This window comes from Anguilla anguilla, chromosome 12 (assembly GCF_013347855.1).
Source record: "Anguilla anguilla isolate fAngAng1 chromosome 12, fAngAng1.pri, whole genome shotgun sequence".
NCBI lineage: Eukaryota > Metazoa > Chordata > Actinopteri > Anguilliformes > Anguillidae > Anguilla > Anguilla anguilla.
The window spans coordinates 11470372-11482537 of record NC_049212.1 but is presented as its reverse complement, the minus strand read 5'-3'; the positions used below and the strand labels follow the sequence as shown (position 1 = coordinate 11482537).

The window sequence follows — 12166 nt, the reverse complement described above, 5'->3', positions numbered from 1 at the left end:
AGAGCGTCTGCTAAATGTCTGTAATGTAATGTATATGCTGCTTTTGAAATTAGCTAAAAAAAAAAAGCTTTCGTACTTGCAACCATTTAGGAGTTTAGTGTGATTATTGTTTTTGTTTGAAGTAGCAGTATAGGTTAGTAATCAGTGTTAATAATAGCCTAATAATAATAAGAAGAAGAAGAAGAACGTGGAAAACAGTTTAAAGGCAGTTATCAAGAGCTTAACTTTTTTACATTTATTTAGTTGTTTTTACTTTGCCTGTATAGGCTACATATTCACACAAGAAAGCCATTTCAAATATTACAATTATACCATAAAATCTAAAATTCGTATTTTTTTCTTGAATTACTCTTTTGTATACCTTGTTGTAGGCCTGTTAAATTAACAGGTTTCTCATTTGTTGATCAGTGCAAACTTTTGATTTATGCCTATAGCAATCATAACATGAAAATGATCATTTGAAATTATTTTTCTTCTCTTATTTGAACATCAGGGTTTTCTTTATTTTTGTATCAGTAATAAGTATACATAGACATCTTGCACCGTGGTCATTTCAATATTTAGCCGAACCTGGATGATTTATCGTAGGCTAGTTTGCAGAAGTGTTTTTTTTTTTTTTTTTTTCTTTCTCGACAAAAGTGTTCGCTTTAGCACCATTTCACCGTGGAAACTACAGTAGCCTAATGTTTTTATAAAAATAATAGAACACTCACAAATCCCTATTTAAATTGATGTTGGGCAGGATAAAGCACACGGTTCTGATTAAATATCCTTATCACATAGGCCTACTTGTTTTTGCTTTTTTTGCTACATTCTGCGAATTTACGGATATTTCGGATTGATTTCATGGGAGCAAGAAAGCCATGACAATAAAATCATTTGGCCAAGTGGTACAAAGGACACCGTGGCTTTTTATTATTAGACCACACTGTAATAATTAAACCCCGTGTAGAGTAGGCCTACGTCGACAGACAACGGATTAGAATTTGTACGTCAAATAATAATTGTATTGATAATTATAGCCTATATTTAAGGAATGCAATTATATCACTTACCACATTAATGTCCGTAAACCCAATGACACGACACCTAAACAAATTTCATTTTCTGGATAAATCGGGTGAATAATTTCTACCTTGGTTCAATGTTGAACATGAATGATATGCAAGGAGAAACCTTGACATTCATTTTTAAATTCAAAATTATTTTGCACGCTTAAATAGCAATAAATAGCAGAGCAGCCAAATAATCATCCTTGTATGTTGAATATGTCTGTTATTTTTATAGAACTAGTCATAGGTATTTTGTTGCTGTTGTATTATCAAATATTAAATACACGCTCATATCCGGTTAGCGTTGTTATGCTAATTATGTCTGACATCACTGAGATCAAAGCAGCGTAGAGAATATAAACAGCTAGGGGCTTCAGCGATTGCCAGAGTTCACATTCCGGGGTGGGGAGCATAGTAGCCAAAAAAAAGGGAAACCTGCTCACTTGCTTAAGTCAGTAGTTTGCCCTGCATCGTTTAAGATGCTTTATCGGCTTTTCAGCGGCCATTCCATGAATATTGCGGAATTACACAGGTTTTATGGCAGATCTTGAATAAAGAAAAATATTGTCTGGAATATTACTGCAATACTGGCAAAACATTATATAAAGGTAAGATTTTTTTCTAAAACGTGAGCTGGTTGACGTTTGCTGTGTACATTCATTAAGATGGCTAATGTATTTTTATGTGGGTTTTTTCAGCTGTAATGCAGTTGTTTTAGCCTTAAATGTTTATCGCACAAACCCCGGACAACACATTGAAAATAAAAATCTGAACAGACGTTAGAATTGCATGCTGCTGAATCAAACTCTCTGCAATTGCATTAAAATACGACCGTCATCAGATCTTGATAGCAGCGAGATACACCCTGACAGGCAACACAAACTAATTCAGAATTTCAGGAATATTATGTTCATCTGATTTTACTCGACGGTTCAATTCTCATAACAATTTCGTACAAAATCGCTCATTGAGCACAAGTAATTTTCGACCCTTGGTCATTTGTGCTGATACTTTGGAACACCAGGAAATTAAGTAATTGCCTCCGCCACCGCCAGATGGAGCGGAGGTTATGTGTTGGCTAATGTCTTATTTCTCTGTCCATCACTAAACCGTATAGTCCACCTGGAAGGATTTGGTTTAAACCTTGTGAAATTAATGGTTGAGTTAATTAATAGTTTGATTTTAGGCCTGACTAGAGTTACGAATGATCAGTTGTCACCCTCTTCGTTTTTTATTTGTGATTAAACACGAGGCATTTTATCATGTTTTAACACAATCCATAATTTACTTGTTAGGAAGTGTTCATTGACATTTCTTACGTCCAACGAATATAAAAGAGATTGTATGTTTTCTTTAAGTCAGTCCGGATAAAATCATTTGCTAAATATAAAAATATAAATGTAATATTCTGAAGCTATCTTTGTTATGTTGGGATAGCTGGCTTACAGTGAGCGGGTAATTCATTACTCAACATGATAGGTTGACTTAAGGATACATCACTATTTGTGGTTGTAATTTTTGATTTCTTAAGATGACATAGATCACAAGAATTAATTCAAAGTCACTTCGTTCGATTTTGAAATGATGATCCAACAAAGGCTTGGCTGTTAAGTGCGCAGATGCTGAACCAATTATTGAAGTAATATATTAGCACATAGACTTAATTTTAGGACATCTATTCCTAAAATTAGGAATTCTGCAGCGCTTTTATGTGAGATGTTTTACTTTGTTAATTTGATGTTACGCTATTGTTTACAGAACATATCAACTTCAAGTCAATATTAATTCTAAATATAATGTTGATTTGGTATACATTCTGAATTTATGAGCAATTTCTAAACATTTTCTCAATCTAATCAAGCACCGGTTGAAAACGCTAACTACATAAGCTACAAATTGGTGAGGGGTATGTCAGCATGTAAGAATTGGGATGTTGTACAGCATTCAGTGATAATGGTCCTAGTCAACTAGATTTGGTCAAGTTCATTAATTTGAATAGCTGATTAAAAAAATGGCTATTTCAGTTTGTGTTGTTATGTCAGCCATATCAACATGGTTATACACATATGTTTTATTATTACGAGTCTTGCATAGAGTTTTGATTTGTATAATATGATAAATAATCAATTTATGTCAACGTAACATTGTGTGTGTTTATGCCGAGTCTTTCTGTTCAAAATATTCCATAATAATAAAAAATAAATAAAGTGCACGAAAACGCAAAAGATCTGAATACGTTTAATTAAATTTAAAGCAAATTGTGTGATGTGCTCAAATAAGGATTATGGATGTACTGTATGTCAAGATACGGAATATTTAAGGCATTGCTTTGGACATAAATGACTTTCCTTCAGCTCATTAGATGTCCTTTTGCTTACATTTATTACATTTATTTCTGTTATTTTGACTGTCAATTAAGATCATGTTATTTCATCATTAAAAGTGGTGAAGAAGATGACTATGCTTTTAAAAGAGCCATGTATCTGTTTTTGTAACTCCCTCAACAGAAACGTTTAATTCTATATTGAAATCTGCTGAATTTCCAGGTATTGATCTACATTGGCTTGAGGTAGATCAAAGCCTAGGTATTCAGGAGAATATTTCTTGCAAATTTCAATATAGAGTTCAATGTTTCTGTGATAAATGGCTCTTTAAAAAGCATAATTTGTGTGTTTCAGTTATTCCTATATATTCCTAAAATATATATCCAAAGATGTTTGTATATGTATATATGCAGACGGGTGACAAATTAAAGGAAAAACCAACATGAAGTGTCTTAGTAAGGTGTTGGGCCAGCACGAGCCGCTTGGCATAGATTCTACAAGTCTCTAGAACTCTACTTCTAAAAGATATTCCCTCATTTGGTGTTTTGATGATGGTGGTGGAGAGCGCTGTATAACACAGTTGAGATGTGGTGACTGCGAAGGCCATAGCATATGATTCACATTATTTTCATACTCATCAAATCATTTCGTGACCCCGCATGCCCTGTGTATGGGGGCATTGTCATCCTGGAAGAGACCACTCCCACCAGGATAGAAATTTTTTTATCACAGGATAAAGGTGGTCACTCAGAATAACTTTGTATTGATTTGCAGTGATCCTTCCCTCTAAGGGGACAAGTGGACTCAAACCATGCCAGGAAAATGCCCCCCACAGCATAAGGAAGCCACTGGACCCTCTCACTGTAGGGGTCAAGCATTCAGGCCTGTACCTTTCTTTTGGTGTACATCACATATGCACTTGCCCACTTGTCGAGAATATGGTGAAGGATAAGTCGTCTGACCATTTCTCTTTTTTCACATGTCTGTAGACCAGTGCCTATTGTTTTTGCACCACTGAACTTTCAAATGTGTATTCATCGTTGTAATGAGAGATTTATGCACTGCAACCCTACTATAATATCCCTCTATGTAGTTGTTGATGGACTGTTCTTGCTGGCACAATCTGATCATGGCCTACATTGACATTCTCAGTCACCTGAGGAGTTGCTCTTCTGTTTTTCCTTATATTCGCACTAATGCATAAGCATCATGGACTGTGACTACAATTTCTGACCCTATTTACTGATGTCTGTCCCATATATCTAAATGCATATGTCAATATCATGGAAACACTAGCCAGTTGAGTAGTCTTTGTGACTGAAGCTCCTGCCATCCGTGCCTCAATAATGAACTCTCTTTCAAAGACACATAGATTTTTCCTCATGCCATCTTGATCCAAAATCGAGTTCAATTGGGCCTGCTCAACACTTTTATACATGCCAGAGAGCATGCTTAATTGCATCATGCAGTAAACCAGTATAAAAGCATCTGCGTTCATTATATTTTTCCACTCATTTATTCAGGTTTTTACTTTAATTTGTCCCCCGTCTATATACATATATATAAATATATATACATATCATTTTGAAATTGTTTTTTTAAATGTATATTTCAGGAAGTGAAAAACGGACAAGAGGTCAGTATTGCGGTTCCTGTTTTCTGATTGTGCCTCAGAGGAGTCGTAACAGCAGCACTGTCTCTCTGTGCCTTGAGTGGGACCACCGCCATGAAAAGGGCTCTCCACCCCCTGCCCGTCTGTCTGCCCGCAGTCCTGCTGCTGTCCCAGATCTGCTCAGGAATCAAATGGCTGTGAGCTCTTCAACTTTTCTAACGTTACCTTTGAAGGGAGCGGTTCTCTCCCCATGCTTACCTGTTCAGAATGGTTTAGCTTTCATTTGTGTGTCTCGGCTATTTAGAAGTGAAAGGTTAGGTTATTTGACTTTGGCATGAACGGTTTGGCGTTCCAGTCAATAATTGGACCCTTTTTTCAATGAGGAGCATATTTAACAATAGCTGTCAGAAAAAAAATTAAAGTAGACTGTTTTGTATCATGGCAGAAGCATACAAACAATGTCAAAGTACTGTAAGCATTTCCTCTAATAGGTTTTGTCCAGGGATAATGAAGGGCAGTACACCAATTATTTTTTTTTTTGTGTGTGCATGACTACCCACATATGAACGTTTCTCACTGTCACCCATTTTCACCCAATTCTGCTCTGTCGAGATGCACATTGTAACTGAATGCTAAAAATGTGTGAAAGCTTGCATTACATTTGCAGATAGTACTAAGCTGAGTATCGGCAGGGTTTGTTCTCACGTAGAAAAAGTTTTATTTTGTTTCTGCTTTCCATACAGCAGGCCTATGTGTGTTGAATATAAGGAAGGGGTTGTGCAACTCAGATAAGAGGCTAATTCAAACAGATGAGGCAATAAACACCAGTTAGAAGAGGGGAACTGGGGAGGGGGGGGGCATAACTTGCCATAGACATTCCATATTGGGGTTAAGAAAAGCTGGATTAAGAAGGTGTGTGTGTGTGTGTGTGTGTGTGTGTGTGTGTGTGTGAACCCGTACATGCATCCATGTGCATGTGTCTTCAGGGCCCTGTCGCAGACGCCGGCCTCCATGCCCATTAACCGGACGCATCACTGCAAGGGTCTTCAGGGCCTGGTGTCTGCGCAGGTGCAGCTGTGCCGCAGCAACCTGGAGCTGATGCAGACCGTCATCCAGGCCGCCCGCGAGGTCCAGAAGACCTGCCAGAAGACCTTCGGCGACATGCGCTGGAACTGCTCCTCCATCGAGAACGCACCGCACTTTCCCCCAGACCTGGAGCGAGGTACAGCGTTCCCTGCCCCTGCGTCCTCACTGCAGGGGGGGGCAGTGCCAGCACCCTACACAAAGCTCCGCAGCAGGGTGGGGGGGGCACCACTCTCCCCCCATGCTATGTATGTGCACCCCAGAATGTGCCGTGTCCACTGTCTCCCTTTTATATTGTGATTAATGCCATCCATTCCAGCAGGATAGTTTTTCAGGCCTATAAACGCATGCATAGCCACATTCCATTATGCTAAAAGGAAAAATAAAATCTTATCCTGATATTAACTGCATCATAGGGCCTCTGAGGGCTGAATTGATCATTTACTTTACATATGTAATGAAGTCACATACAATACATTTGCTGGGCCTGTTCTTTACACACACCTGTGGATGAAAGAGCTCCATGTTTTTTTTTTATTAGACAGCTTATGAAGTGCTGAGCAGAAAAGGTCTCACATGATTTCCCTGTATTCTCTTATGGAGCCTAAAAACTAGAGCATGCAGTATATAATGTGTGCCATACAACAGGCATTCTTCCATGTTCCAACATGCATGTATAATGCTCATATGGAAATGATTTTATATTACAACACACCACTAAAGTTGTCTGTGGTCGTACAAGGATATTTTTTTTCAGCTTGATTTTTTCTTCAACTTTGAGGTCCTTTTAATATTGCTGCAGTTGAATTTTCATGGGCTTTGGCTATATTGTTTACCATAGTGGACAGTGATAATGATACAGGACCTTATATTGTTCAGACTGAATAGAATGAAGACAGCTCCCTGTTGCTTTGGAATGTGGCTTTTCCTCCATCTTGTGTGTGGCAATTCCTACACCATTTGGGTAATTAATGTCAAGCATCTTAAAATGGTGTTCTTTAAAATCTATACTACTTTAATGCTCTACACAATGGTTTTCAATGTAACATCTGACAAGCACATTTTATGTTTTTTTTCACATTTCGATTATTTATGGAATCATTTTGTACTATCTCTACCCATACATTGTCATGAGCTCCCTTTGTGTTTCTGAACCATCTTATTCCTGAACGTATTCATGAGTGGTGCCAGTGTGCCACAAGGTGTGATTTATATGCTGGTCGCCACTTTGAGGCCTTTCTGTGGTCCTCTGTAATTCTAAAGTGGTTTTCTTTCTTATCTTCCCTCTTTGCCAGAGTGGGCCCAAATGGCAAGGTAGATTTACAAACACTGGAGCTGTACGCCCACTTCAAAGGCCCCCAGTCAAATAGGCATGTGAGATAGCTGGATGACATGCACACAAGAGACGGGGCCCATCTGTCATTCGTTTAACCAGGCTCGGAAACCCCTGCCTGCCCACAAGCGGTCTCCTCTCCTCGGGGTGTCTTTGATATATCCCGTGCCGACTCAAGGCCAGGGTTCTTTTGAATTCGTCATCCATTCTTGCTTGACGTAAATTCCTGCTGCGAATTCTATTTGTTTCTTGACTGGACTGAGCCCAACTCTCACCACCCTCCTCTCCCCGTCTTCCCTTCTTGACATTTTACTTCAACAGATGCTTCCCTTGAAGAACTTGCAGCTATCATACTCATGTACTTAATCCTATGATGACACATGGCTAGATATCACATTTTCTGTCATTCCTTCCTCAGATCCCATAACTAGATATTAAAATCAAGTCCACGATGGTTGTTCTGCACCCCCTGGTGTGAAGAAAACAATAACGATAAAATGTGGCCTTTAAAGTTTTTCCGAAGTCGCCATCTTGTTTTAATATTTCTCCCTCCATCCAAACTTTCCATTCAGGCACGAGGGAGGCGGCGTTTGTTTACGCCCTGGCCGCGGCCACCATCAGCCACACCATCGCCCGGGCCTGCACCACCGGGGACCTGCGGTACTGCTCCTGCGGGCCCGTCCCGGGCCAGGCCCCCGAGCCGGGCCACCGCTGGGGGGGCTGCGCAGACAACCTGCACTACGGCCTGGTCGTGGGCACCAAGTTCGCCGACGCGCCCATGAAGACGAAGAAGTCCCGCTCCCAGGCTAACAAGCTCATGCACCTGCACAACAGTGAGGTGGGCAGACAGGTAACCCACGCTCCACCTCTTTCCTCCTCTTCTTACACACGGGCCCAAACTAGTCCAGCTCGTTAGTGACCCAGTGATTTTTTTCAGCCTGCTTGATTTGCTTTGCATTTTGAATTTCCAACATATATTACATTACATTCATTTTATAAAATCATGTGCGGCAGAAATCAAATGGTGAGCGATACTGAGATTGAGTTGCGAAGAATATACAAAATTTAAGTTCTGTATGTCTGAAATATTTATTGATGATGAATATAAAAATGATTACCTTGTGACAGTCCTGTTGTTGATGTGGCAAATATGATTGGTGCAAAATGACAACCATAAACCAATGAGATTCTTTTGTCCCCCACATGGGCATATGGCATGTGTGTGTCCCTCAGGCCCTGCGTGATGCCTTGGAGCTGAAGTGTAAGTGTCATGGCGTCTCCGGCTCCTGCTCCATCAGGACCTGCTGGAAGGGCCTTCAGGATCTGAAGAACATCGCCATGGACCTGAAAATCAAATACCTGTCCGCCACCAAGGTGGTGCACCGGCCCATGGGGACCAGGAAGCAGCTCGTTCCCAAGGACCTCGACATCCGGCCCGTACGGGAGAACGAGATGGTGTACCTGCAGAGTTCACCCGACTTCTGCTCCAGGAGCGAAAAGCAGGGCTCCTTCGGCACTCAGGGCAGGTGAGCAGCCCCAGGATCGAACACGCATTTCCATGCCTTTCATTGGCTGAGATGAGAATTATGTCTGCCAGAGTGGATCTTTAGCGGGCATGTTTGGCTGGCTTAGGTAGCCAAAGCATATGCAAGCATGCATGCCAAGCATATTTAAATATAAATATTATTTGAATATTTAAACGAAATAAATAAATAGTCTCTATTCTAAACTTTTTTTTATTCAATAGTCATTTCAGCATTACATATCTTCAGCAGAAAGATGGTCTGGAGTGTCTTAGATGCAGGACATTGCATATACCTGTACGGTTTTCTTCATGAGACATTATCTTTGAGTATCTTTGATTTAAGAAGTAAATCTTGAAATCATCCTGTGTTACACCTGTTTGCATGCCGCACATGCGGTGTTTGAACACGCAAGTGCAGCTAGTCTTAGCTAGTTGTAGTTAGCCTGCAGCTGCATTGTCGTGTTCTTGTGATTAGTAACATCCGTCACTTTTAAAAAATGATTTGCTGACACAGAACAGACAAATAATATAAACATTAGAAAAAAATGCTTTCTCAAATTACAAAGCTTAAAAGGAAACAGCTTCAAGTGCACTCATGTAGTTGTCTTATTGTATATGTGTCTGGACATTTTTATGTACAGATAAGGATTTGTATATGTCCTAGATATGTTTTTTTTTCTTTTTTGTTTTCCTTTTTTAAATTAATTTGCTTGGCCAAGTCTCTTCTCAGTGTAGGACAGCTAACAAAATATATCATCTATTGACACTACTGGCTACATTCTGATGGAATTGCTTGTTGTTTTTCCCTGTTTGAGGGTATCACACAGAATTACAGGCTCAGATTTTAGCCACTACACCAGACTGCTGAATTTAGGGCCCCCTTCTTCTGTGCCAAATTGTTTCTCCTCCTTTCTCCTTCTCCCGACATTCCGTTCTCCTCTTTCACCACAGGGGCCATTAAAGCACCGCAAATATCAAATAAACAGGAGGGAGATCCCCTGTGCGTTAGCTACGGTGTCAGACCATCGGGGGCTTTGCTGATGGCAGACACTCTTTGGCTCTCACTGGCTTGGCCTGAGCACTGAAGTGCTGTAGAGCGATTTTAAATTCGGACCTCCTGTCAGGGAGGTGTGTGGGAGCGCTGGGGGAGGTAGTGGGGGGTTGTGTGTGCCTTGGGGGACGGGGGGGAGTGGTTGGGGGAGAGGGTTCTTCAGAGGAGCATTCAGATCAGAGCAGCAATGAACCAAACTCTCAACACGAATAAAGTGCATTGCCTGAACGCCACTGCCACTTTCAACACCACCACCATTCCCCAAGAGCCTAACTTGCCTCGCTTCTCAAATGTCATTGGAGTCGGTGGTCTGGATTCCATAAACAATTGCTTGTCATTTTTACAGTCATTGAACTGAAAATGTTAATTTATTTTACTCACAAGCAGTTTGGCCAAGCTCAGCAATCACCACATTGAACTCTTGCCTTTAAAATGACTTTTAAAAAAAAAAGAAAAGGAAAGATAAAATAAAAAAAAATTAACTCTTAAGTCAGAAGTCAGAAGCGCACTTTGACTGAATCCAGAGCGGTGTACTTGGTGCTCTCTTACTCCCCCTCTGTCTCTCCGCAGGCAGTGCAACAAGACCTCCAGCGGGAGTGACAGCTGTGACCTGATGTGCTGCGGCCGGGGCTACAACCCGTACGTAGAGACGCTGGTGGAGAAGTGCCACTGCAAGTACCACTGGTGCTGCTACGTCACGTGCAAGAGGTGCGAGAGGACGGTGGAGAGATACATCTGCAAGTGACATCCTCCTAAACCTGCATCTTAAACCTCCCCTCACGGGCCGCACGTAATAACCAAAGCGCTACGTATCGAGAAAGCTTGCTGCTGTCCTAAGCTTCAGCCTTTTACCCCACTTTTAATTTGAACTGGAGCAGTTCTTTTAAAACAGATATTTTGGGGTTTTATTTTATCAAAAAAGCAGACTTGTTTTGTCTACAAGTGTTTGAAATGGGTGTTGTGTCAACACCTGCCTTTTACATGAAGGCCACTGCCATTTAAGGATTTTCAACAAACGTGTATAAACTTTTTGCTATATATTTTTTAAACACCGATAATAATAAATGAAAACTATTTTCTTATTCATTTGTTAAAGAAATTATATTAAGAATATATTTTTAAAGAGAGACCTCATGAGCATTTGGACAGCAGGGGGTCCATAGCCAGCCTCGGACTGATGTTAACTTAAATATTTCACTTCAAAGCCATTCCATGGATATCCAAGGGATTTCAAAGAGCTGTTGGATTATTCCTTTATGAAGATGAAGAGGGAAGAAAAAGGTACCGAATATGCAAAGGGACAATCAAATACAGCTCCCCTTTTGGAGCTTGAAATATTTTCGTTTTAAAGGTTTGTCTGTCTGGGAGTTTTTGAGTGTATTCTTTTTATTACTCTTCCAGGACCTATAAATGTACAGAGTATTTGCATTGTTAAATTTCCCTATGAAACATGAGGAATTCTAGCCCCACTCCTTGCTTACTGTGTGTTTAGGGTTCCCATGACAACCTGTTCAGAGCCACTTTTGTGTGGATGTACATACAATCTTTTGTATTGAGAATTTAAATGAAAATTGATGAACTAATTAAAAAATGAGACTTTACCAAACTCTGCATGGAAAACCTTTCCCTTTTGTCTAGATTAAACACCTTACCATCAGAATTCTGAAGAGAAAAGAGAACAATCATTGTTACTGTATTAAAGTTAAGTTTACAAAGACCTTTAGTATGTGAAAAACTGTTTAGCACATGCAAAACCAATTAGCATTAGCAGGAATTAGCATCTTAACATGTCAGGACTCCAATCCACAGCTGTTCTTTTAATTTCCCCATTTAATTTCACAGGTCTCTGTTGATGTTCTGGCACAACCCTCCAGTTGTAAAACTGGCTCATTATTATATTGTATGACTGGTTATATGATTAAGATTTCCAGACTTTGTGTAAGAAAGAACACGGTTTCGTTTTTGCTGCAAAATTCACATTCAGCTGATGATCAGAAGTGGTCATGTACTACTGCTCAGTGCAGTTTCCTTTTCTATCGTCTACTCCAATTCATGAGTTACAAGAAACTTTTGTCTTTAAAGAATTCATTTAGTCAAAGGAAGTGGGTGAAATGTTAAAACCATGAACAATAATTTTCCTGTTGATCCACAGCTTTATCTTACCGAAGGAAAGGAAATGTGAGAAA

The 12166-nt window shown here is 40.0% G+C and overlaps 1 protein-coding gene across 1 annotated transcript; it reads left to right on the top strand.

Annotated features, from left to right (window-relative positions):
• Positions 1–481: 481 nt before the first annotated feature.
• Positions 482–11061, top strand: LOC118209195 (protein Wnt-11-like). Its single transcript, XM_035384355.1, has 6 exons — positions 482–1660; positions 4992–5185; positions 5975–6210; positions 7977–8254; positions 8638–8930; positions 10551–11061. The coding sequence occupies exons 2-6, from the start codon at positions 5103–5105 to the stop codon at positions 10723–10725; spliced, it is 1065 nt and encodes a 354-aa protein (XP_035240246.1). The 5' UTR covers positions 482–1660; positions 4992–5102; the 3' UTR covers positions 10726–11061.
• The last annotated feature ends 1105 nt before the right edge of the window (positions 11062–12166 follow it).